This window comes from Dicentrarchus labrax, unplaced genomic scaffold (genome assembly GCF_905237075.1).
Source record: "Dicentrarchus labrax unplaced genomic scaffold, dlabrax2021, whole genome shotgun sequence".
Lineage (NCBI taxonomy): Eukaryota > Metazoa > Chordata > Actinopteri > Moronidae > Dicentrarchus > Dicentrarchus labrax.
In genome coordinates, this window is record NW_026136702.1 from 5,294,145 (window position 1) to 5,322,021 (window position 27,877).

A 27,877-nucleotide genomic window follows, 5' to 3' on the forward strand; every position below is an offset into this window, starting at 1 on the left:
GACCCAGCGCGGCCCTGTTTCCTGTGTACGGCGGGGCCAGGCGGGACAGGGTGTCTCTGCTGCCTCACTTTAAGCTGACCCTCCGTCTGTGGCTTGCACTTAACACTGCAGATAACACTGGCTTTATAGCACGGGGCTGGTGACAGACAGGAACAAACTGCCAGGCCGCTACTGGTAGCAGAGGCAAAGATTGGAGCTGGGGTTCAGGGTGAGACACTTTCTAATGATGGGACCCCCCCGGAGCAGCCGCACGCGTCCCATTAGGTAGTCTGTCAGTCAGTCGGGGGGGTTGGGTGGCACCATGGCTTCAGAGTACCCACTGAAGTAGACGGTGAGGGCTATCAGACAGGCCGGCTGGGGTAGAGTCAGCTCTGGATTTCAGCAGGAAGCAGAAACTGGGGGACTGCAGGGTTCAAAGACCTGCTATTAAGTGCTACATACAGTAGCTCCAAGGAGTCCACACTCCATAAAGAGGTGGAAATTAGACACATCTGGTTTGTTTAACCAATTCATTGAGTCTGAAATGAATGTTGATGCTACAAACTCATTAACAAATGACTACTCATGAAGGTTTGTCATGATTATCATTTATGATTTTTTTTTTTTTTTGCCATCTGATTTCGTTTCCACAAGTCCAACTGTGTGCAATGAAGTCTTCATGATTGTGAGCTTATTATTTTACTCAGAGGCTTATTGTTTGTCGTACTCGCAGATACAAGGTGCCCAGTGTAGAAAAGGGGTGTTGGGCTTCAATTGGGTTTGGTTTTGTATTTCAACAAATACTTTATTCACTCCTACAGGCTGAGCAACTCCTCTTTCGATATCCTCTTTGTGTGTTTAGTAAAGATTTTATTGTTGGAGGGGAATGACACAGGGCAAACTACACAAAAATAACCAATTCCACACCTCCTGTGGAGCAGTCCTCCATGTCACCCTTTCTTTTAGGTTTACAAAGACAAAAATATCTGTGTCAGGTTGAGGTGGTAAGTCACAGTGCTGTGGGTGCATCTTCGTGCAGCTTGCTAAGTGTTACCTGCAAAATAAAAAGCCTGTTTTAGCATTTTTCAACCTTGCTATAAAATAAGACTGTGGAAAACTAATTAATCCAACTGATTTAACAACAAATTCTAAAAGGTATTTAATTGCCTGTTGGAGTTTGGCCAGCATTTTGACACCCGTGGTGCAGAGAGTCTATTTGCACAGGCAAAATACGTATGTTTTTGTCTTTCCAACCTTGACTGTGATGCATCAGAGTGCACATGAGTGTGGTCAGTTCAGTGTTAACCAAATCCAAACAGCTTTAGAAATCGTTGACCTTAACAAGTTCTGAAAACAGAATCTGTATGCAAAGAAAATGAACGTATACCAGATTTAAAATAGACACAAATGTTACCAACTCAAATTGTCTCAGATTTATTATTGATACAGTTATAAAGCATATTGCACAGGAAGTCCTGACCACCTTGACGGATACAGAGTCCCCTCTGAAAAATGTGTAAAATATAAAATAAAAACAGTGAGCAAAGGGAGCCTGCACAGTTGTAAAATGAATCCAAATACACTCCATACTTTGTTCTGGGTTTTTTCCTTCCAAGCATTGATTGTTGTTTATGAATAATACAACCATCTACTGTAAGCCCTGAAGACAGAATACACTTCTTGGTATGAAATCAGTCCGGTCCCAAACTTCTGCTTGGCTAATAATTACTGCTCACCCTGAAAACTGTATAATGAGTTATAATAATCTATTAATGCACTTTTCTTGACCAGAAGCGTTTTTGTTTGTTTTTCAAGGTTGACAAACACGGTTTCACCCTGTGAAGTTTGATCAACTATTTGCTAAAACCGCCTTACAAAGTTAAATGAGAAATAAGAGAGGGTCGTCAGAAACTGAAGTTTTACATCACTGCCATTAAAAATGTAATGCAAATATGTTTTAGGCAAAATCCCTACCGCTTGTCATTAGCATTGCCTTACTGGAGGTAAGTGAGTGGTCATCACTGAGGAAATTTGTTGTGCAGGTATTTTATTTTTGACCATAGTGTCTACATTGTCATTTACTTAATATTTACTTCATGTCATATTCCTGAAAAGTTCTTGACTGAAAATACCACCACCCATAATCTTCACACGCAACAAGAAAAGGAAAGGAAAAGGAAAATCCTGAAATAAGAATGACTTCCACACCACACATTAGAAAAAAAAAAAAGAAATAAACAAATATCATCAGTTTGCCGACGGCCATTTGGTGTTACATAAAGTTTGATTTGTTCACAAGTAGGTTTGAACACACAATTAGCTTCCCTGTGGTTTCACTGCATTAACTGTTGTATAGTCCAAGTAAATGGGGTACTGAGGAATATCAAGTATATGATATGTCCGTGTGTGTGTGTGTGTGTGTGTGTGTGTGTGTGTGTGTGTGTGTGTGTGCAGAGTAGAGGGCATAAGACTGCGTCACATTGGCACCACCGGTCTGTAATTAAAACTCACACTTGGTTTGGGCAGGCAAACGTCTCAAAGTCTGGAACTCTAGGCAAAAAGCAGCACCGACATGTCTCCTCTCTGTAAGGCCTGACATGCCACGATTGGCTTTAGTGCAGTTATCTGGTGACTTTAACCTGCATTTAAGATTGTTTTACACTGCTTCACATGAAATACACAGATTTTGTAAACATTTATGGTGTAGGTCAGTGTTATCCAATCCTGATGTTTGGGACATGGAGCCCTGCGGGGATTCATTCTAACCAGCTAATCGGGGACTGATACGGATTTAATTGAACTCTCTGGCAGGACAGAAAACAACAGCACAAATGGTCCCAAAGACCAGGACTGAAAAGCATTGATGCAGCTCACAAGTGTGTGGTAAAACAGTTCCTATTCACAACAAAACAAATAGGCAGTATAAATAAAACTTCTGCCAGTATATTCATCCTCACCAAGTCATTACTTTTAATGTCATGCCATATTACGTATTATTCTCATTTATAGGATTCAAAAGATAAGTGATATTTTGTATTTTTGTCAACAAACCTCATAAAAAAAACAAAAAACAACCTAACAAGTATTGTCTGTGTCCAAAGCCTGATGCATCTTACTCTCAGACTTCCACTTTTGTCCAAAAACTATTTGAAAAAATACATAAATGAGCCACAGCGATGCAGTGGGTGACATGTTTCATGATAGGAACATGGCCACTTTAGTTTAAAGTTAAGTCGATCCAAAATACACTCTCCTGCTGCTGTAAGGACTCAAATAACCAAATCTACGACTGACAAAAGTACCCAACAAAATCTCTATTTGCTCCTGTTACAGTAACAATTGTTAAAAACTACAGTGCCCGGCTGTTTTAAGGTAGGTTAGTGTAGACAAAACAAATTGTAGGTTTTGGTCTTTTTATATAATTTGTTGACTACATAAAAAAAAAAAAATACAGAATATCACCAACCTTATGCTTTACCTTTAAGTGGGTGGAGATAAAAGGTTTAAAAAAAGACCACCACCACTGGTGTGATTTCAAAGTTTTGTTCTAAAATGTTCAATTAGTATTCATAAAATAAAACCACACAACCTGAATAAACATCCCCAATTTGAGCTATTCCAACTAAACTTTAAGCTGTTTGGTGAGTGTGTAATCTAATAAACAGCCCTTATGCTTTTCCAACATCTGCTCAGGAGTAGCTTTGCTCGAGGTCATACACAAACACATCCACACTTTCCTGGGTTTTCACTGCACTCTGGATGAGCAGGTCACGAGGAAGAGTCTCTGAACGCTGTAGGATTGTCTATAAGAGGAAACAACTACATTATGCATATTTGTGATGATCTCCCCCACAACAACAGGCAAACCGAAGCGGGGTGGGCTGGGATTACGTGTAGACGGGACCACGTGCTTACACACATACACAGTATATATTTGCATCGTGATTCCCTTCTACATTTGGCACTGAAAAACAAACTGCAGGGTAAAGGTAGGTTGGGGTGGCGGGTGAGTCTCACTCTTCCTGTGGCGCTACGGAAGAATACAACAGACAACCACAAATACAAACTTCCCTGTGAAAAGGCTTTGTTTTTGTTTTTTCTTCTAGTGGGAAAGTAGATGTCCAATGTATGGGAAGTCTTTCTAACGACTCAATGAGACATGCTATTGAGGGAGGTAGATGGACTTGATTATTTTACAAGGTGGACAGGCAGCTTGCTTCAGTCGCCTTGAAATCACCTTCGAGACACTTAAGAGCAGTGGGGTGCTAGCCAAGTTATGGTGAAGTGGAGAGAAGGGTAAGCATCGAAAGCCAGTCAAACAGAACCTTTCACAAGCATAACATCCCTAAATATCTTGTACCGCAATACGCCGTCTCCTTGCATTTAACACCAAAGTTATAAATTAACCCCATCCACTCCGTATACTGTGTACATAACTTAATATGCTGCTAATGGACATGGTAGTTTTTACATGGTTTTATGACCATGTTAGAGCTGCGAGATATACAAACTCATGACCATCAGTCTCTTCGTATCTGTAACAGAAGGTTCATATCTGTTGAGTGTGACATCAGGGTGACATCCTCAACAAAAGAGGTTAGCTCTCAAGACCTTTGGCTGAAGTTCTTGTCCCTTCCTGTGCTTAAGATTAGAAGTCTATGATTATCATAGGCTGATTGGATTTCTAGAGAGACTAGAAAGAAGAGAAAAAAGGTGTCAACAATTTCTGTCTCATGTAACCAGTGTCTTAAGGGTTAAAACATCCTTTGACAAGAGAAAGCTCACGGTGTCCAAGGAAGTCACGCGCAGGATAGTTTGGTCGGTGATGAGTTTTCACTTGACGATTGTGGAAAATAAATCCGATACAGATCCAAACTCTACAAAAACCAGTCCGCCGGAGCTCGGTTGATTAGAAAGATAAAAGCCTAGTGTCCTGAAACAGAGCGAGGAGTTCTGGTTCTGCTTCACATTCAGCTGTGTCAACCGTGTGAGGAGAAGATGGGCCTGCTGATGTTGCTGTTGGTGGTCATGGCGGCAAGTTCCCATCTGGAGTGAACAACAGAAAGCATGGGTAAGAATCTTAGGGTACACATTCACAATAATTAGTAACAGTTATTAGTAACTGGACCTAGTATTGTATAAATAGTGACCAACAGATAGAAACAGCCCAAAAACATGCATTAAGGCCCATAAACATTATCTTCGAGGTGTGTGGTTTCTACATTTCATCATTTCTACTCACTTTTTCTTTTTCATTAAATAACTGCCTAAATAGATGGGGCATGAGTTACCATGGTTACCAAATGGTCTTGCATAAATATAGATAATACATCACTTGTTCAGATTATTCATAAGCGGTCACAATCCTGATGCTTTCATCAACTTTTTTTCTGATTCAGAAACATTTGATGGTTTGAAATCCAGCCAAGATGCTAAAATTGTACCTCAATGACACTCAATTAAGTCTCTTCGCTCCCCCCCCCTCCTTGTCTGACTGAAGGGCTACGATGTGGACAAGGATGAGGGAGGGCCCTGCTGTAACACGAGAACCAGGAGCAGGGGCTGACAACAGGGTCTAGTGCTGACCTGCTGACAGGTCAGAGGTTGAGCTTCAGATTGTTATCACTGGCTCTGGTTTCACACTCACTCCCTCTCAATTGCTCTGTTCGTTTTTTTGTTGTGCACGTGTGTGTTTAAGAGGGGAGACTGGCATTGGAGCTGGACATGCCAGTGAGGGGCAAAGGGAGTTAACCAGTGTCTTGTGACCCCACCAGAAAAAACCCTCTAAGGGTTAGAAACACAACTGCAAACACTGAAGTGGGGAGTGTGCAAGGTGGCAGTGACAGTGTGAGAGAAATGAGAGGCTAAGAGGAGTAATTAGTATCAAGTTGCATGGGGTCCACTTGTAAAAAGAAAAAGAATCACATTAGTGCATTTCAGATGCACTTGTCTAATGAGCTACATTAGCTTGACTAAGACTATTCATAAGGTTATTTAAGGAAATGGTTATATGCTTGAAATGGACTGTGTCAACATTATTTTATAGAAAGCTAGATATTATGCTCTATATTACTGGGAAAATACATAGATTTCAATGAATGTGAACCTGTCAATAAACAAAAAACCAGTGGGAACATTTCACTTTTATATGCAAGTCCTAATTAAAGGAGGTTGACAACACCTGAAAGCTGAAGCTTTTTATTAATTATTTTATTTTTCTACATCTACGTTGCCTTTACATGCATTAAACTCTAGCTTTAACACGGTTATTACAACCACCCTGTGATTACATCGTCATAACAAATCAAAGCGGTGATCTCAAACTTTTGAGTCTCTCTAGCAAGTGTCAAAATAATTTTCAAACTTGTCAATGAGAGGGGGAAATTATGTATTATTAATCCAATTCATCACACTAGTTTCTTTGAGGAACAACATTTGCCTCCCATTTACGCTCCACCTCTGGAGTGTCTTTGAAAATTTCAAAAAAAAGGTGCTACATGTTCATTTCCTGCCAGCTTTCACTTCAATTCACTGTGGAAGCAAGTTGTTCAGTATAATTCAGGATAATTCAGATTATTTTCTTCATTCTTTCCAGACTGTGACTTGCTAGGTACCATTTTCCTGTACACCATTAGTTGTCTCTGTATTCCTTCCATGCTACAAGTTGAAAGAGAAAACCCTCTCTATTCTTCTGCATCTTACTGAAGATTGTAGGCACGGTACACAGACAATGAACAGACTGGAAGCATCACAATGACTATACTAATGTTTCATCATGATTGTCTGAGTTTTCTATACACAAACCTTGATGCTATTAGTTGTAGAAGTAATTATATACACATTTTTCATGTAGGGCCTGAGTAAAACTTACCACTAGTTAAATGAAGGATAATGATTCATAATTTGCCTCTTTGAAAAACTGCCTCATTATTGAGAGAGACAGAGTGGTGGCAACAATGACGGGCATAACACAAACAGCATGAACAACAATATGTCAATTCTATGACCAAATAGCGCTAATGTTTGAGTAGAAGAGCCTTGTCTGACCTGATATCATGTGGGAGTCCTGACTGCTCCAGACTGTACTGAATAACAGCTATTTTGCATAACGTCTTCAAATTAGGGCCTGAAAAGAAGAGAAAGTGTAATGAGTCATAGACTGATCATAGACACAAATCACACCAAGCTAAGAATATCCGTTTCTGCTGTGGGAATTCAAAATGGAGCCAGGCAGGTCAGATCTAAGAATCTGCAGATGAAAGGGGTTAGATTTCCTCTCCATGGTGTAAAAATTACCATGTTCTGTTTATACCATACCCCAGAAAAACAACAGTGTTCACATATGAGTAGATGTACAACATTATGATGCTAGAATTAATCATCTTCCTTCCAATACTTATTACAAACTTCCTCTCAATTACTATCACCGTCATGGCTGTTCCACCATATGCTCGCTGATAAACAGTGCGAAGGCACGCGCGACTGGCACGTGGAGGCGTGTGCCACAGGGGATGCCACTGGGTACTGCCAGTCCCATACGGTCCCTGTGTCGCTGTGTAAGCCCACATACACAAACCCTAACTGTGACCTGACCGCATTACAGACTACACCAGTGCAGACAGGAAATGGCTATATTTGGTAGCCTGTGAGACGGAAGTACCCCATGTGATAACACAAAGCAGGGCCAAGGACAGGCATACTAGGCCAGGTAAGAAATGAAGCAGTGGTGTAAGGAGGGTATTGGTTCTATAAAAAACACTGAGGAGATCATCGGACATAAAATACTTTATTATGTATTATTTACAATGGCAACCTGGGGTGGTGTAGGTGGATTTATACATCTGACTAAACATTTTCAAGATCAGACACCTTATTAAGTTAACATTAGAGATATAAGAGACATAGATAATGACAAGAATACTTACTGAAGTCTAAGATATACAGGTCTGAATGATCCATGAGGTTAAATTCATCACCCATTCCTTGCTCTGGACAGGGGCTGTAAAAAGAACAAAACATTTCGTTTTTTATAAAATATATCAAAACTTACAAGTAAAGCTTCAAACCTATCCAGGACAACAATACCTCCTTAAATCTGTTTGTTTCTGTCTGTTTTGCCAAGGTTGCATTCATAGTTACTTTGCTGTACTATTTGCTCCCAATTATTTACCTCGTCATCCACCCTCTTACCATCTTTTTTAAATGACTAAGGTTCATAATCAGGGAGCCACAGAATATTCCCCAAAAGAGCAGGGCTGTTAATGCAGTGCTCTGCTCTCCTTATCATGGGCTGGCATGATTTAAGCCCACAGGAAGTACAGCACTGCAGTGAGACGGCAGGCTGGTCCATGCTGATAGTCTCCCAGACCTGTGCAGCCGTTGATATCACTGCACATCTGTTTCCTGCCAAAGCTAAACACACACACACCTGTGACACACCTGGTGCACAGCAGCTTAGAAAGCCTACTCGTATCACAACTATCTTCAGTCACCATCTTTCTATCAATTAATTAGTCAAGATGCAAAACTCTGTGACTGTATAAAAAAAAACGCAACTGAAAGTAACTGCTGCAGTCTGTGGGAGTTGAACTAACATTTTAAGGAAGATTTATTCCCCCAAGGCAGTATATTCCTGTAAATGTACTCAATGCACATCATTGCTGTACATCCATAACAACAGTGCACCAAGAGACCTGTCCAGATTAGTGGATAAAAATGCACTTTACAGTTTTACACTACCCAGAGGACAGCTTCAGCCAAACAGGTGCATTTAGCAAGCAGTTTAATGTCTATAAATATCTATCATGGAGAATAACTGAGGGATTGGCCAGGTTTGGACTTTAAGAATAGCTTTACAAGGTACTTTCTGCAACGCATGGAGTGGCCAGTGGCAAAGGTCCAAAGACACCATCAGATACCACTACAGTACTCTTGGCAAGCTAGTATAAACCTTGGAATTACATTTATCACATTCCCCTTTTGCTTCAATCTCTTTCCATTTTCCCTTCTTGTCTAAATTCCTACCGAACACAATATACTACCTCCTCCACTGTCTCTTCACCCATCAATCTCTATTCCTCTTTCCCGCTGTCCTCTCCATCGCGTCTCCCTTTGCTGCGTGTTCAGGATGTTGTAAGGGTTTTACGTTGCTAATCTTCCCTAAACAAACATAGTAGTGGCTTAAAGCGGCCAGGAGAGGTGCAGAGCACGAGCGCAGTCGTCCCAGGGGGCCAGCTGGGGAAGTCATTACGCCCCCTGCCCCCCAGGAGGTGATCCACCCGGGCTTAGAGCATGAGCCTTTATCAGAATACCCACAACCACCCAAGCCCCCTGTAATCATTAGATTGCCTACTCCTGGACCTGCCATTCATTGCTGGTTGTAACATTACTGCGGTGATGAATTGTAGTTTACAATGCTGGCTGAACACTAATAAGGACTTTTTAATACACAATAAAAAAAAGAAGATGCAGCTGTAAAATCATTTGATTGATTGCTAAAAAATGCCACTTAGTCACAAATTCAGCTTGTTGAATATTACGACCTATTTAGCTGGTTTTACATCTCGTACACATACTGATTATTCATTACCAGTGCTCATTGTGCAAAGACAAAAACTGCTATACCACATTACAAAAAGGATCAATTTCTAATGTTTATAGGATGCATTAGATTCATGTGTGGAAATCACACTAACATCAGCAGTCCGTCTCCTTAACAGAAGCAATGAAAATTAGAATCTCTATCTAAGGAGCACATTGCAGTAGCTGTCAACTACTGTGCAAGCTCACATGGAGAGAAGGTATAGGCCTTGGATGATGACGCGTGAAAGGGTGTAGATAAGAGGACGCTTTAACAGGAACAACGAGAGAGAGATGAAGATTGCATTCATTGGACAAGGCTTTCTCACATGTTCGTGGATAATGTCAGCCTGGGTGTGAAATTCAGCAGAACATTAAGGAATGGTAACACTTTATTGGTCATCGCAAAAAGAAAGAGGCTGAGGGGGATTGCAGCATGGGGAAGGAAAAAAGGGGTGGTAAGAGGTGTGGTAAGATAGACTGGCAGTGGTTGGAAGCGGGAAAGTCACAGTGTGACTTTATGTGGCATCCTGGTGTTTGATGGGTCACTTTGTTACTCGATCAGCAAAGTATCAGTGTTTGTGAAAGTGCTCCTCCCCCTATAGCAGCAGTGGTTCCCAGTCTGAATGAGGCCTGAGTGATGGCGCTCCCCCACTAAAAAAAACACTGTTTGCTATTTCAAACAACACTCAATGAGGGTGTCTAATCACCCAATTGCCAGTTCTAGCAATGCACTGCCTGCTCCACCTCATTATCTTGCAAGCCTAGGTCTCAAAACGGTAGAAGAAAGAGCTGAACTGCAGTCCTAAAACTAATGAGGGAACAACATTGAGCCTGGGAACACTCCAATTTGTCTCAAGTGTCCAGGAATTTAATTGCTCACAAATTTTGCAAATTACTCCCAGAAACAGACACAATGCAAATAAACTCCATCAGTAACACCTCTGCTTTCTAAACACAAACACTGGTGTCAATATAGCTGGACCCCATCCTGTCGTAGGCATGTTTTCAGTGGCTTCATTGGCCGTATCCTCATTCTTGGAATGATATGATCTGCATCCTTTTCCTTTCTCCACTTCCTATTGAACTTTGGTCCTTCAGAACCTTCTAGCTCACAGGAACTCATCACGCACTATAACTTCCTGCAGAGCACCTTATCAGGACAGCCAGACATTTATGAAATTATTTCAGCACCGCTTTTGAGTGAAAACATGGTCAGGTAGTGATTGTACAACAAAGAAACAAGACAGCAAATGACTGCAAATGACTTCTACATAAATAGGCAACATATAAAGCCCTGCATGTTTAGTTGGATACAAGCATACCAGCATAGCTGTATGCCTTACACGTCAATAAAAAATACTGGCGAAAGCAAACCCACATAATGGATCTGATAGACAGGGTTTACTGGACTGTTAAGAAGCCTGCAGGAGTTGCCAAAGATTTTAGGGCTAAACTTTCTTAAACTAATCCACCAGACTTGGTTATCACAGATAAATTCCCGTCCATTTCTTTTGCCTTAATCTCGACTGTCTCACCTCGTCTTACCGAGCTATCTGTGCCCCCTCCTGGGCAGTGGCTGGACAGTGGATTAAGACCTATAGTTGCCCAGACCTAAGCCCCATGCAGAGGGTGAGACAGAAACTACAGCTGGCTCCCAGAGAGAGACGCCTGGCTTCAGATTAGACAGAGAAGATGCCAGCCACTAGTGAAGCATGCATCTCAAATTGCAACCCCTGTGGGCAAAATGTAGTTGGACTTGGTGGTGGTATTGGAGAGGAAAACTGGCCCCCCCAAATCTCAAACAAATATAAATTCAGTCCCCTTTATCAGGACAGGTTGTTATCAATCTAGCTTGCCTATAAAAAAAAAATAAGTAAGAGGAGCTTAAATTGTGTTTTAGGACCTTGAACACAGGTGGTTAATATAAAGTCTAAAGGGCTTATCAAATTTTCCTCTATAGCTGGCAGATGCATTTTGAAAAATTAAGTTACTTCCTTTATAGCCACAATCTGAAGACTAGCGTCAAGGTCGGCTACATAACAGGAGACACTCAGAATAGAAAATCCTGAAAGACATACAGTGGCTACAGACCATAGTTTTAGTGTACTGTGTGGTTATGGTTCATCTTCCCTTCTATCAGAATACCTTATTAATACAATTTTGCAAGTGATTACCTTTTCATATCCTGCTCTTTACTATTGCTACCAGTCTTACATTAGTCTCATATTAGTTGGATCCTTCTCTTTCTTTAACAAAAGCCTAGTTTCAGAAAGGTCTATTTAACTGCCAAGACGGGTTGTTTAAACATGACTCGCGGACCGCCTAATTTTATGTTAAAACAGTGGGCTGGTGTGCTTTGCTCGTCATTGTTTTGTCTACATAGCATGGCATTGTTCTACAGAAGGGACCTAAAACCACCAAGAGGTGTTTAGCTTGTGATGATAGTAGTAAATCGCAAGTTAAACTACTACTATTTAGACATGTGAATTTATGTGGACAACAGCATCACAAAGCGTCGCCTATGCAAGCTGTTTATTTGAGCTGCTGTGTAACACTCAACCCTATGACACCTTAATGTATACAGCCTGTTAGTGGGTTAAAGAGGGTTAAGATGCAGATGAAATACTATCAGGAGCTTGTCTTTGAAGAGTAAATCACAGTGTTGCTGTGCTGCCTGAAGGTCCTGTCCTGCCACGTGCGGGATGCCCTATATCCTGCTGGGGTCACCTCCACTGTTTGACAGGTTTTATCTTGGGCATACTGAACGCACACACACACATGCACATAGTCAATTAATAAAGGAAACTTCTGCAGCCTACCCTTTGACACTGAAGGCCAAACGACAACATGTGTGTGGCATCAAAATTTGTGGATTGTTGATAGACGTGCTATAATGGAGCCACAGTTCTACACACAGTGGCAGACAGACATTTTAGGCTGCAGGAATCACAGCCATAATGATATTTAGAAAATACTTTTCTTGAAATACCTGGCAAGAAAATGTTTTAGAATAAGTTCTGCCTCAGTCCCTTGTTGTGTTTAGTCTAACATTTGAACTGTTAAGTTCAACAGTGATAACAAGACACACTCTAACCAGCTGGACTATCATAACAGCAGCCCTTTCAGCCATTGATAAGGCGCAAAATAGCCTTGTAGGTGATATCGAGGCACCAGGCTTTTGACCTTCCTGATCTACTAAACAAAATCACTGGACTCTGCAGAAGCTCTGCGGCTCAACAACTTGCTGTTTTGAAATGACCAGTTAAGTTCCACGCAGATTAAATATCATGCTGAGATTCTGGTGGATTAAACAAGAGGTCTTGAGCTGGGATGTTTTGGCTACCAGTGAGATTACCTGCTGTATAGTCTCCCTCTTGCACAGAGTGTTTAGCAGCCACACACTCACCATACCTGAAAACTCAATAGCTACAGGACAACTGATTAATAAAATCTGTTTAAATTTAAAAAAATAGATTGATACTAATAAACAAATAACTACTCTTACATTTAGTATTTTCCACCTATACTAAACCAGGGTAATAAGATCAGAAATAGACAAAAACATAAAAAAAAAAAAAAACACATACCCAATAATTGAGGCATAAATGTTTCTGCATCTAATGTTAGGACTGGCGTCAGCATGCTTTCCGCCTTTACTAAATGTACCAAGCAACTGTGCATATTGCCAAATGGAACACATGCGTTAAGGCTGGCAGAGCGAAGCAAGCATGTGCACCACTCTGACGTCAGCTCAACGAGAGGAGCTGTTAGTCATTAAGTCATGACAATACAGCCAGACACATGCAAACACACACAAATGGCACACTATACCGGAAAAGAGAGAACGACGGAATGGGACTCAGTGTCCTTCTGGCCTCTGTACTGAGCAGAAGCTAGTAGGAAATAACAGCAGTGACCTACAGTGTCTTGAATTTGACTGAAATTCAGAACCAGGGGCATTGAATCATTGGTATGGCGATATTTTAAAGCTTTAAAAATCCTAGCATAGTTTCTCCTTTAGAAAAGACACCAAAAACACAATGCACTAGGACACACATTAGGGAAAGTAGTCAACTGAAAAGGACATAAAACATCATTAATTAAAAAGGACCCAAAATTAGGGCTAGTCAATATCATTCAACTGTGAATGCACAGTGCCAACAATTTCCTTTCCTTTATTTATTTATTTTTTTTTTTAAAGCTAGGGTAGGTAATGTATTTCAAAAGCATTAATCAATAAATCAAATGCACTGGGGAAAAAATAAAGACAAAAAAGGTATCTGTAGCAGTCACAAGCCTGTAATAACCCCGGCCAATCATTTCATTCAGACCAAATGAAATGACACCGTAGCTTTAAGGCTATTTATTGCATTTAGTTGCTAGAGCAGTTAAAGAGTAAAGGAAAGGGGGAGAGAAAGAGAGGGAGAGTGGGTATGACATTTAGCAAGCAAAGGGCCACAAGTTGGAATCAAACCTGGGTGCTTGCGGTAAGGACTCAGTTACATGGGCCATGTGCTCAATCAAATGAGCCACTGGGTGCCAGCAATTTCAAAACTGGGTGCAGGCCTCTGGTTGGCCTGCGTTATAAAAGTTAAGATTTTAAACATAGTAAAGGAGTTTTCAACTGTCATGAAACAGTCTTAATTTAATACTGATGCCTCTATGACCTACATAAATAAACAAGACCATCAGCGGGAAGATCGACTATTATTCTTACCACCGGCCTGTCGCCGGTGGTTGAAACACTACCACTTTTGTAAACAAAATCCTTGTTCCTTGGAGCTGCTTTGAGTTACTAAATGACAGATTAATTTACAAACTCTTAGGATTAAGTCATATTTTGGAGCCACAAGCTCAGTTGCTCAGCATTTCTTATGCTGCTATTAGTTAGTTAGTTGCTATTACAATTACTTTTCTTTCCTATAGGTGGCACACAGTATGTTTAAAACGGGTCTGGACAAGTTCCCCCCTATGGAGAATCTGCAATCATATACCGCTAACCTCCACATTCTGTGTCTGAGTTTATATGAAGGTAGATTATAACTTTGTTCTTATATGTTATTGGATTACATAAGTGTCACAGAACTTACCTGGGCCTGCCTAACTACACTGATGACATCAAAGAGACGTATCCATTGCTTAAGGCCTCTTTGGCATTGTTAGACCTAAACTGACAGCCGCTGGTCCCTGCCTCTCCCAGTGAAAGGCAATTAAAGCCCCTTTGAAGAATATTCATTATCAGCAGCCCACATAAAGGTGCTGAAAGGCTAAAAAGGCACAAAATCTCAATTCTACAAACGACTGGGACGTTTTCAATCTTAACATTTACCAGACGACAAAAATGTTAGCCTTCATTCACAGAGTAAAAAATTCAGCACAAAGAGATTGAATCAGTCATCATCGTCAGGGAGGCATGAATACATGTCACGGTAAAAATATACTGTATTCCCTAAATGCAATGATGGAATTAATACACGTCGTCATGTCGCAAGGGCCAGTGCTAGATTCCCCTTCACAGATTCCAAGCTGTCTGCTCCCAGCATGCCAATCTGTCATGTCCTTGTTCACATCCTGCCCCTCATAGGAAGCCCTGTTCCCAAGCTTAAAATGTTTCCCGATTTAGCCCAACCTGGGCTTGTCGTAAGCAATTATACACAGAGTGTGATCAATGCCAACAATGACAACATAACCTCAGCAGGAGATCCATAATCTGTGTGGCACTGTTTTCATGTTCAGCTCAACTTAAGCAGTGTTCAATTCCTTGGAAGGTGAGAGAAAAGTTACAAATGTACAGGGTTTAGCAAAGTATGCCAGCTCTTTGCTTGTGTGTGTAGGTGAAGGTCAGTGCAGGTGGAGTTAGTCATGCACGGGTCGTCCTTCGTGGGGCAGTGAGCAGGTCTCAGTAAATGAGTGTAGCAGAGGTGCTGAGGGTATATCAAATTGCACTCTGTGAGAAAGAATGCTCCCTAAGGTCATAAATCAGAGATGGGGCAGAATTTCGCGCCTCTCTGCAGCTCAGCAGGCCTGTTTACACTGACGTAAGTGGCACTCAATAGACTGCCACTAATGCCCAGCCTGTCATTCACACAAACACACACAGAAACACACACTCTGCTCATTTACCCTCAAATAAGTACAAATGTACACCTAAAAACATACTCACAAAACAAACGATATTATGCACTAAATCCTGTTTAATGGCAACCAATTGAACAGCACCAAATAGAAAAATCCAATGTAAACATCAAGGCTCATTTAATCTCAATCCAAACACTGAACACTTGCACTCATAATCTCATGTCCTGCCTACACCAGTCTCTTTTTATTCATTAGAGTTTTTACTTTATAATTGGGTTTAGTGTCAACACACTTCAGCGTTATGTCCAGTCAAAAGTGTAACCCCTTTGAAAGCAGAGAGCTCTTGGACTTAATAGTTTTATTGTCCTTCACTAAAGTAATAAATTATTCCTGAACAAATTCCTGCAGGTAAAATAAATATCATAAACTGGGAAAAAGTATCAACAGAAGGGTTCTGTTTTGGATCAATATGAAAGGACAACTAACCCAGGAAAACAAGCTGTAGACCATAAATTTGAACACAATTTCCTTGGAAGACCCACCAAAATGAGGAACCTCAGAAAAAACACAAGCAAGGTGTCCAGCAAATAATTCATGACGGCCTGTGCAAGCATTTGTCAATTGCATTGAGACAGACACCAATAACTTTTTTTGCCCCGTTAACTGCCCTCATGTTGTCAGGTCATGCAAAAATAAACACAAGGAGACACAGCAATGGCTGGTTTTAAACTTAATGTTCACACTAAATTAGAGGTGTATCATGAAGAAACACTTGCTCTGTTGTTTTATTTTAATCAGTGCAAATCATGACAGAAATTAAAACACCAAGTGAACCTCGGTAGGAAAATATCCTTAGTAAAGACAAAGCAAACAAATAAATGTGAAAAGAAGCTGCTTGGAGTCTGTTTATGTGTCTTACTATGTGTGTGCACGTGCTTATGGGAGTTCCTGTGTGTAAGAAGCTTAAGTGTGTTTATGTAAACAACAAACGTGCAAGAGAACCTGTGTGGCCAACTTGCTCAGAGCCTGCAAGGATCATGCTCTAATTTGTACAGTAACAGGAAACAACATCTTTGCAGACTAAGAACTGAGCAACCGCTGAACAACATCCTCCACTTTACAAACAACACAATCCAACCCAAAAGTGTTTCCCTTCTCCCCTGAAGATACCGGCTGTGCACTTGTGAATATATGTTCAAAGCTTAAGGTAGAAAAGTTGAATTGGCCACAGTTTCTTATAAAAAAAAAAAAATTACCCTGAACCTTTTAAACAGGATGTTGGAGATATTGTGTGGTGTTTGATTTCTTCCTCTACTCAGCCAGCACTCTCCATCATTCCAGTGGCCCCAGTGACACTCCCATTCCAGCCCAAGCCCTATCTGCTCACAACAGGAAATCATGACTCCTTAAAACCCATCCTGGACTAATCCTGGTGAGAAACAAAACAGTGCAGAACAATCCCAAAAACTAAGCATCTTCTAAAGCCCTTCATCTTCTATTATTTTCTTCTTCCTTAGTAGCGTATCAATAACTGACTTTACTGACTTTTGACTGCTACTGCAAGCTACAGATTTTATTTATTGATTTGAACTATAATAACTAATTTGAATAAGAAATCTGCTGGAGTGTAGTGAGAATAACAAGTTAATGTTTATGAACTCCAAGTTTGCAGTTAAGGATATCCCTGAATAAATGTTAATTTAATTATTCATAACGACTCTAATGCTGCTGCTGCTGCATAAATGGATGAATCAAGATACACACAAGATAGACACTTGTGTATTAGAGTGTGTTACTCCCCATGACGTGGTGGCCACTGGAGCAGTAGAAAACGAATCCAACAGCAGCCAGAGGACTTTAGGACTTGAGGGCCCGTAGACGTAGTGGGGCTGAGAGGACTCTTATCCACAGCCTCCCGATCCCCACTATCAGGTTATCCCAGTGGGGTTTTCCTGATAACACAGCCTTGCTGATAACAATAGCCCAGGTCCCAGGCCACTCTGTACCATGCTAACGGTGTTAGCTACCTCATTACTCCACTGGCTACTGGCCTATCACAAGTTCATCACCAGCCCAGTGGCAACTTACCAGCTACAAACCACCAGCAATCACTACTGTCTTACGGCCAACAAGGGAATCATTACCGACTGCAGTTTACAGGAGCCAGACCCTCCATTTGGCATATTGAAAAGAGAGGAGAGTTTTTCTCAAACGAACTGTGCAAAAACACAGAATGCTGTTTGTCTTGAGAGCATGTGCTTCATAAAGATTGTGACATCAAACAATGGAAAGAGTTGAGAGTATAAGCTTTCAAGTGTTAGTAAAGAAAGGAGTTCCTATCTCTAGCCATGCAGGTTTTCTTTCTTTATTGCAAACCAATATTTCATCCAAAAGTTTTCATGCCTGGACACATGTAACATTTAAGTACTTATCTTTAATGATAATGTTAATTCAACAATTCAATATTTATTATATTATTTATATATATTATTTAATTATTTTCGTTAATTTGATTGTGTAAATGATGATTTAAATAAGGAGCCACATTATCAACCGAATGTGTAACTCCTTTAACAAAAACAAGGCAATAAAAACATTGACACTATCCTTATTCTTCTACTAGATGAACAGCAGAATTATGTATTAAACACTTTTGTAAACAAAAGCGACTAATTATAACAATATATTATATATTATACTGAACACTGAAGAAATAGTTTTCACTAAATGTTATTGTATAGTAAAGACAACCACAGTAAAGAAAATAATAGCGGTCGTAGCAGTGAAAACATCAACAGCATCAATGTTTGCAGAGGATGGAGTATGTTGGTTAGAGTACTTAGAAGAGGGTGACCGAGTATATGTTAGTGGATTTTAGACATTCCACTTGCAAAGCGGTAATATGGGGGCTGAACTGCAGTTTATCCAGCTCAATTCAAGTTCTGCATGGCCCATTCTTTTGAAATGTGTGCAATGGTACGGCTTTATTGCGCAGTTCCTTTATCTTTGAGATAGCTTATTTTAACAGTTACCACTTCACCTTATTTTAATATCTTTGGAAATTGTTTTTTTACCTGAAAAACTAATAGCTATACTTGCTCCAGTGTATATCTTTACTCAGAATCAGGGATTTTCTTCTGAGCAGCAAATGTGTGTGTGACTCATTACAAATACCTCTTGCAAAAGATTTTGTCATGGCCAGAGGAGTTGTTGTTAGCAGGTGTTACACTAGAAGGGTTAGTGGAAGTAAATAAACGCGAAGATAGAGATAAATCTAATCTAATTGTAAACTTGTATGTACAGTATATTTTCTTAAAGCATACAATAGGTTTTAATAATGCCAATTTAATAATGATAAATGTCTTCCTACCAGCACCTGGACACATCAACAAACCAAAATGTTTTCAATACTATACAATTCAGCAACAATGACTTTGACAAAACTAAATTTGACATGCTACGGATTATGATAGATTGCTGACATAAACAAGTTTCACATATTTCTCATACCCTATTAAAATGAATGGGAACCAATTGTGTATGAGAAACACCTGTTCACAGTATGTTTTACATAATAAACCCCATGAGTCATCTTTCAGTCAAAGTCAATCCAAACTTTTGACTTACCTAAGAAGACCTAATCAGACAACACATAATGAGTGGTAGCAGCCACATTCGTCATTTAGTTGTGTGGCCCCGCCCTCTTTATAATAATACAATGGCTCAGCTGGCACACAGTGGTTTCATGATCGAGTGTTCTCAGCTTAAACTTTTATCATGTTAATATTCTATAGATGGAAGTAGTAATATTTTGTGCCTCACCTGGTTCCTCCAAAGAGGATGATTCGATCTCCAACCATACAACAGCACTGCCGTCTCCGTGGACATGGGCCTTTCCCCTTCGGTTCTACCTTCTCCCAGGAAAAGGCTTCTGTAATGTGTACACACAAGACAAAAATAAAATTGAGACAACAATATCTAGACATAATAATGGAAAAAGAAAAAAACAGACATGCATATACCCTGACTTCTTTTGAGATGGAAGACTCTCAAAAAAAATGTGGGATTACATTCTTGCTTTAAATAGCTCAACAGAGGGATCTTTAGCACAACACATTTTGATCTGTGTGGACTACATCACAGCAGCTATACAAACTCTAAGCCACTTAAAAGTTACATAAACGTCCTGGTGCTTTCCATTGTGCCTGCAGTTCATTCAGCTTTCTGCTATATTTAACCACAAACATAAGGCCCAGGGATAACGGAATGAAAAGGAGCGATGAGAGCAAAAAGACAAAATTGAACCTTCATTTGAACACAAAACTTCACATTTCAGAAATAGACACAAATCCTCTCTTCTGCTCTGCTGAAGTGCAATATGAGTGACGACGCCGAGGCTCTCTCAGTTGTTCCATATAAGGATGAACTGTGTAGCCTCACACTCTCAGAGCCAACAGCATCATTGCATCTCTATAGCAACAGGCCATTCAGACTTTGTTAGATAATAAGGACTATAATTGAGGTGCTGCCATCTACTGGACTGCAGTAGACCATTAGATCTCATGTTTACGCAGTACAAGGCTCTCCAGCTGGATCAAACCGAGTGCTTTATCCATAAATACCCTGTGATGTGCTATAAAGGTTAAGAGCTAGGCTAACTGTTATGAGGCACATTCTGCATATGCCCACTCTTGTTTACGATTAATGCTATTCTGTTAGTATTTCAATACCATATAGGACACTATATTAACAGTGATTATATCCCTGGTGTGCTACTTCAGCTATGACAACAATGTTTTGTTTGGAACAAGAGCGCAAACGTTTCCTCTGGAAAACATTTCAACTGACTTGAGAATCAATCTGGCACCATTTGTAAGAGCAGACAAAGACTCCAGAGGCTGAATTATTGTCAGTTTTTCATCCGTGTGTTTCTGGCAAAAAGACAGGGCATCTGTGTTTCACACTCAGCAAAGTGAACAGGGAGCAGCCAGCCACTACCACGAGACTGGCAATGATGCAATGAGGGGGGAGAATATTGTCTACAAGACTCCCTGCAGAAGAATGAGGAGGAAAGTGGGTCGACATGAGCTGGCATTGCCACTGCTGCATTTCCTCTATAGAGTAAACAATCAATGCAGGCACATCAAAAACAAAATTACTATGCACTAAGCAAATAAACACCATCAAGAATGACACAATTAGCAGCAGTATTTTAAAGCAAAATAAAACGTTTTCCCCAATCGGACATAAATAAATGGTGAATCACCTGGATTGAATTTCCAGAGGTCGTTGAAGTGCCGGTCCAGGCGGGCATTGTATCCCCCAAATATATACAACTCCCCATTGTAGGAAACTAAACACAGAAACAAAAAGGGAATGAAAACTGAACCATTTTTATGTCGTATCATGCAGATCAATGACATTTGCAGCACAGTAAATGGAAACCATGTGAACCAGTTAAATTAGCTGGGTTTTTTTTAATCACACAATGTGGAGAGAAAATTCAATCTTTAGTACAGGATGAAAAACACTGTTTATACTCCAAATATGCAAACAATAAAAAAACAAACCATGCTTGAAACGGAGACAGGTCACACTATAAAATAAGTTTACATTTTTCCTCTTAAAAATATATTTTTTAAAGATTATTCAATGTAAGAGAACCATGCTGCTCCCCACAATGTAAGCATTTCAAAGTGATCATTACAAATTTGTTCATCGTGTGTGTGTGTTTGTCTTACAGGCTGAATGACTCCTGCGTCCCTCTGGCAATGGTTGTGTTGAAGGGGTGTTCAGCCAGCAGTTGGTCTCTGTGTCGAACACTTTGATCTTGTTGCAGTAGATCTCATTGTTGGAGTGGAAGGGACCAAAGCGGTCCGCTCGCCCTCCAAACACAAACATCTTTGTCCCGATGATGGTGGCTGAGTGGAAGTCTCTCCAGCGTGCCGGAGTGCCCTGTGAACAGAGGACCAGCAGATAATTCATTTACACTCCATAAAGTTTGAGAGGAGAGCCAAACAACATAAAGCAGTCTACTCAGAACAGAAAGCAAGGACATACATTCTGCATAACCTGAACCACACCTCATAAACAAGTTTTAGTCCAAAACTCTCCTACATCCCTAAACTTTCTGTTCTCATCATAACCTTGGGTATAAAGCATCATCTTTACACTGGCAAAGCTGAGGCTTCCAGACCAGCAACTTCAGGTAAACAGTGCCATCTAGTGCACCATGTTACCAACTACAAGGGCACACTAAATCCAAACCACTTTAAAGCACCACCTTTCAGAAATAATGTACAGTAACAGGGACATCGTTTAAAATTAAGCGGGAACCAATCTCAGAAGAATAATGCCGCTGATACCCGAGAATCATGAATAATGACAAATATACAATAGCGAAATGTGATCCACTGAATGAAATTGTGCCAGACAAAGGCAGGCCTGTATCCCCTTTGCATTTAGCTGGCCTTAAGCCATGGTAAAGCCTTTCACATGGCCTGCTTTCCAGAATGTGGTGCCATTGTTTTCCACAAATCTAGCAGGCTTTTTCACTTGAAGTATAAATAGAGCAGTGGGAGTAACAGAAAATATTGTAAAAATTATACAAAATATTAAATTATACAAGTAATGTAAAAAATAACCAGCTTAATGAAAATATTTAAAATAATCTAGTGCTCAATCTTGGAAAAACAAGACTTAAGACAATACCAGACATAGTGAAAATTGAAATAGGTGCAATAACAAACTAAATGTATTTAAAACAAGTTCAACTTTAGAGAAAACAGGCTGAGTAACAGGTAGTTTTGTTTTCAAAAAGAATGCAAGCCAGAGAACATTCAGTCACATGCACAACTAAACCTGTAAGCACTACAGTGTAATCTCCTTGATGACAAAATGTTATCAGTTAGGAACTAAAACTAGGGACTGGTGGAAGAGGGACTGGATATGTCTAAAATATACTTTACAAGAGTTTATCACATGAGCTGTTGACAGCATACAAACACAAATGGCATTTCCCAAAAGGGGAGTGTATATAATCCTCTGTGAGGCTTTTTGTACTTGGCCATGTACCAGGGAGCTGCATTACATTGCAGTGCCTTTGTATCCAGCCAATCTGACCACTGAGTGCTTGTGTAGCAGTACTGCCAACCCCAGTAATGACCAATGGTTTGTGGATTTCCAACAGTGCATTGAATGTAACTGAGCATGTTGCCAGTCCATTCTATCTTTGTGCTGCGTTGAGTGAGTGCTTTGTGTCCACTTTTATGTGGACTTGAAGATTAAGTGCAAAGATTCTTTGTAACAAAAAAACAACTTTTGAAGAATTAACAACTCGTGGTTTTTACTCACTCTGGCATTAATTAATGACCAAACCATGGTGGTGGTGTCCAGCTTGTGGATATCATTTGAAAAGCAGTCCGCCTAAAAAAACCAGCAGAGGAGACAAATTAAATCATGTTTTAATGTTCAGAGAGCAAGCCCCACAGTGAAGAGAAATGAAGACTTACCAGCTGCTCATATCCTCCAAATATATACATCGACTTCCACAGGACGCAGGACGAGTGGCCATCCCTTGCCCCTGGAACAGTCCCCGAAATCTTGGGTGTGAACCATCTGTGGGAGTCTGTGAAGCAGGAACAGTTTATATTAACTCTAAGCACTCTTGCGAGGGTGCAAACCTCGGGTTTTACAACCCTTTAACACTTGAGTCATGTGCAATGGAAAAGCATCACACATATAAGCAGGTGTTACGGCTCCCTAACGTACAGTTTTCTCTTCCTTTTGCTACCATGACCTCAACATCAAACAGGTGCATGTCAAAGGAAATACAGCCTGAAACTATCACTTAACAGCGTGAGTTAGATGCAGGTCTACTTACTGATATCAAAGGCATAAAGCACATTGCAGGCCCCCTCTGTGTCGTTACGCCCACCCCAGAGGTAGATAATATCATCCAGCAGCACAGCTGTGTGGCCATAACGCATATATGGCACTTCACGGACACGTTCATGTCCTCCCGTCCTCACTGGAGGCAACTTCATCCAGCGCAAAGACACTGAAGTATAAAACAGTCGAGAAGGGTACACTCATTCAGTACATGGTTGAAAAGTAGCTATTCATTACCTCTTGTTGTATGTTTTTTAAATGACAACCTTATCAAAGCAGGAACAAGAAATTTAAAAAATATATAGTGACAATATATACTAAAGACAAGCCTCAATGCCAAAGTAAATGCATAACTACAATAACATACTGCAGAGAGATATTTGAGTTCAAGATACGTTTTTAAAAAAAAATAAGAGCAGTAATACCAATTAGAGAAACAACTGGGAGATACACATGCAAGAGATTTAAATTTGAAACTCAAAATAAAGGTCAGCAGGGATATTTCAACAAGCTCTTACAGCTGTCTGATATACCTGCATTTATTTGAATCTACTGTATAAAATGACAAGATGTGAAAAATCTTGATGAAATGCAAACTGTTTCTTTGCAAGTTCACCTTTTACTTATTTTGAGAGGTTGAAAACAGAAGGTGAAGAGTAAAGTCTCTGAAAAGACAGACAAGTGAAGAAAAAGAAAAAATCAAAAGGACTTTAAAAAGACAGAAGGCTCTGCTGTAAAACAGACATCAAAGAGAAGGAGCACAAAACAAGTGACAAGCTAAAATGCTGAAACAATAGCTAAGGTGGTCCCGTTTCCATTTCAATCAACCAAAGGCGTCTTTATCAAGGTTTGGTTCCACAGATCTTTTCATGGTACAGCAATAGCAGGTAGGCTCCAACTACTTTAAGAAGTTGTAAAACCCTAAAGCAGGTGGCTGACCACACAAAGGGAAAATATATATATGAAATGGGTTACGAGAAAAAAAGGGGAGCCGTTTTGTAAAAGTTAGAGCAGCACATTTTAAGAAAACACCTGTGAAAATTTCCCAAACCGCAGCGGAAATCTTGGGTTTTTAATTGCCAGCTGTAGAGAGTTACCGTTATAATGACGGTTCAACAAACTCTGAGAGACTCTTTTTAAAAGGAGAACACCTTCTCACCTACACAAATAATTTGAGAACAAACAGAAACCTACAGTAGATATGTATGAATTTAAACCATTTTACATAAACATTTACTGGGGTTTCAGTATGGTCCTGATGTAAAAATACAACGCTTTTCACTGACAAGTCATACTGCTCTTGGCACCTGAAAATTTTGTTTTGTTTTCAGGTCATAAACAACAGTTGCATTCACTGTCAAGATAAACAGCTGAAAAGAAGAAGCTATTTTAAGAATTCGTATGCTTAAATTCTAACACCTTCCACAAAATGCACAACCAGAGGGATCCCTCAATACACATTCACCACCTACCTGTGTTGAAGACATGCACGTCAATCTGACGGAGTGTCTCGTAGTCCTCCCCGGAGCAGTAGCCTCCAAAGGAGTACACCTTGTGCCCCACCGCCACAGCAGCATGGTTGACTCTCCGCGGCCCTCCTTCTAGGTGCACAGACCAGCGCAACATTCCACGCGCGAGCACCTCTGTGACTTGGAGTCCTTAGACCATCACTTTGTTGCCCGCTTGGATCCCATCAAGCCAACACCATTGAAACCTGTGATGGAAAAACAACGAGAGGAGCAGCACTCTGCTTAGGAGAGAAATGGGGCAAACAAGGAGTGGCAATTGAGGAGAACACAAAGGGGAACTGTTTGTCCTCTTGGCCTGAGAGTTGCTCTCTCTCTCTGTTGCTGACAGGCTCACAAGCCCCTGTATTATCTAAGCTGGGAGAGTATTTTAAGAAGTGATTAGACCTACACCTACCACTCCTCTTTCTTTCTGTTCACTCTCATCCCCTGTGCCCTCCCACTGCACTATGACAGTACAGGAAATGTAGAATCACATAAATACATGTGCACTTCTTTTAGGCATTAAAAAAAAGTCAATATCATTACACACAAACTCCTTCAGTAATCTTTTAACTATAGGGAGCTCCTATTAGATTACCAGGGTGGTATGAAGTGCTGTGTGTCTAATCTACAGAAAAGAGAGCAACATTGAAACAGGTCATTTGGCTATCTTGACTAGTTGGGTTTTGCATGACTGGACAGTCGTGCAAATCAAACATGTCTGATGGAAATAAAGCACGCTTAAGGAAAACATCTAAAAATGTCTGCAGCTATTAGTTTATTGGCAGTTTCTAATTCAGTAATGCTTCCAGGAACAGCTTCCAACTCGAAGTAACAACACTCATTAACAGCAAAAAAGAAAAAAGTCCAAATCACCATGTTAACATTTAGTCACTACATGTATGTCTTGCAGGAAAAAAAAAAGCCCTCAGCTTCTGGAAAACAAGTGAACCTGCTTCTTGCAAAACCATAAGTGCCCCTGCTTTTTCTGTCTCAATGACTCACTTACTCACTGACCTCCAACCTTTGTTTGCTCTTATAAATAAACCCCCCAGAAGACCATTTCACATGGGCCTTTCTATTTCAAGACCACACATCTCCGAGGAGCAACAACAACAACAACAAAAAAAAAACCCAGATCTAGGAAACAGGCAACTGAGAGGCTTCACTTTATTATCATCACTGTTTTTAGAGATTTCGATTAAAGCCATGCAAATACCAAGACCCAACCTGGGATATTGTGACTCCTCCTCATACTTTGCTGCAGCAAACCGGTTCCCAGGCTTTTACAGGGAACAGAATTCCTTCGCATTTCATCCCATCCTGAAGTCTTTCCTCACGTACATGAGCCCGAACAGGATATTGTTGTGTTGATATTAGGATGACTTATCCACTTAAAAACAACCCACAGACCACAGTGGCTTTGTGCACAATGATAGACAGATCGTTGATTGATAAAAGCTAATCTAGACCCGGTGACATTGAGCTGTAACACCGTTACTACAGTCCTACAGCCTCACACACTAGCTAGCCGCGGTTAGCTACCTATCAAACAGGAATAACAACACTCACTGTTTTTTTTTTTTTTTGGGGGGGGCACATAGCATCAACTTTAACAACCACCATGCAATAGCGACAATAGCGTCCCCGTATCCAGCTGTTTGGTGGCCAAACTGTCCGGGGAGGAGACACCGTGGCTGGCTAGGCTAAAGCTAATCTGTAGGTGCTACCTTGTGTAGCTGTTAGCTCGCTGACGTGAAACTGAATTAGAAATCGATTTATTAAGATTAAGATTAAGATTTCCAACCCTGGTTAAAAAAAAAAAAAAAAAAAGAAGAAGTTACGAGCTGGTCAGCTGAGAGGAATATTAATAGAGGGATAAAAACGTAGCTACCTTCAGTCGAGTCGGTTGTGGTTAACTGGTGTTTAGACAGGCAGACAGTGAGAGCGCCTACCGACTCCCTCGTGACGTTTCGGGTGGAGAAGCGTCCGTCAGCGCCCCCTGTCGGTTGTTCCCATCCTGGAGGGGGAAAGAAAAAAACACTTATTCATTTTCACACTGACAGAAAGTATGGAGGCCAATGTGACTGGGGGGAAAAAAAAAAGATTCTGGAAGTTATTGTAATGAGAAACTTTCTTGAAATGTTGATTTAGTGTCTCAAAATAATGAGAGATTGTCTCCAGATTTTGACATAGCATCTTAAAGTATTGACTTGTTATCACAAAGTAATGAGAACGTCTTCACTATTTTGACTTATTACTTATACTTATTATTATTATATCAAAATAATGACTTGTAAACTTAGTAGACAGTTTCTCATTATTTTGAGATACTGAGTTTTAATTTTGAGATACTAGGTAATTATTTTTTAGACATTAACTCAAAATATTGGGACAGGTTGTAATTATTTTTAGATACAAGACTTTATCTTAAGATATTAATTCAAAATGTTGGGACAGGTTCTCATTATTTTAAGATACTAAGACTTTATCTTAAGATATTAATTCAAAATGTTGAGACAGGTTCTCATTATTTTGAGATATTGAGTCAATATTTTGAGAAAGTTTCTCATTATATTAACTTAAAGAATATTTTTTTCCCCAGCACGCTAGCAGAAATGGGCTTCCATACTGAAGCCTGTGTGTGTGGTTTTTTTGTTGTTTTTTTTAACCAAAACTACCTTTTACTCTAGTAATGGGAATTCCAGCTCATTTGAGTGAGCCAGATCATTCCACTCAGCTGAGTAATAAGAGCTGGCTCTTTTGGCCCCCAGCGGCTCTTCATTTAATACTTCTGGCTTTTATAATGCACCCTATGACTGGTAGACTATGTGCGCTCA

At 40.2% G+C, this 27,877-nt stretch overlaps 1 protein-coding gene across 2 annotated transcripts; it reads right to left on the reverse strand.

Moving 5' to 3' along the window:
* Positions 1 to 1,397: 1,397 nt before the first annotated feature.
* Positions 1,398 to 27,043, reverse strand: klhdc3 (kelch domain containing 3). 2 transcript variants are annotated; one of them, XM_051427727.1, is made up of 11 exons: positions 26,932 to 27,043; positions 25,002 to 25,243; positions 23,522 to 23,698; positions 23,151 to 23,266; positions 22,993 to 23,064; positions 21,381 to 21,594; positions 20,906 to 20,992; positions 19,462 to 19,570; positions 7,905 to 7,978; positions 7,027 to 7,105; positions 1,398 to 5,025 (listed from the first exon to the last, which is right to left on the reverse strand). In XM_051427727.1, exons 2-11 carry the CDS (start codon positions 25,153 to 25,155, stop codon positions 4,959 to 4,961), a joined length of 1,149 nt encoding a protein of 382 aa, XP_051283687.1. In that variant the 5' UTR covers positions 25,156 to 25,243; positions 26,932 to 27,043; the 3' UTR covers positions 1,398 to 4,958. The 2 variants fall into 2 exon arrangements, with proteins under 2 accessions (XP_051283687.1, XP_051283699.1); XM_051427739.1 differs by lacking the exon at positions 26,932 to 27,043 and adding an exon at positions 26,268 to 26,851.
* Positions 27,044 to 27,877: the final 834 nt, after the last annotated feature.

Bases quoted from the DNA above. Each gene is read 5' to 3' on its own strand.
- klhdc3 (XM_051427727.1), bottom strand. From the start codon at position 25,155: ATGTTGCGCTGGTCTGTGCACCTAGAAGGAGGGCCGCGGAGAGTCAAC. The intron at 23,267-23,521 runs GTAAGTAGACCT...CCTGCTTCACAG, and splicing joins GCTTTATGCCTTTGATATCA to ACTCCCACAGATGGTTCACA. The intron at 20,993-21,380 runs GTAAGACAAACA...TTCTGTGTTTAG, and splicing joins ACGCAGGAGTCATTCAGCCT to TTTCCTACAATGGGGAGTTG.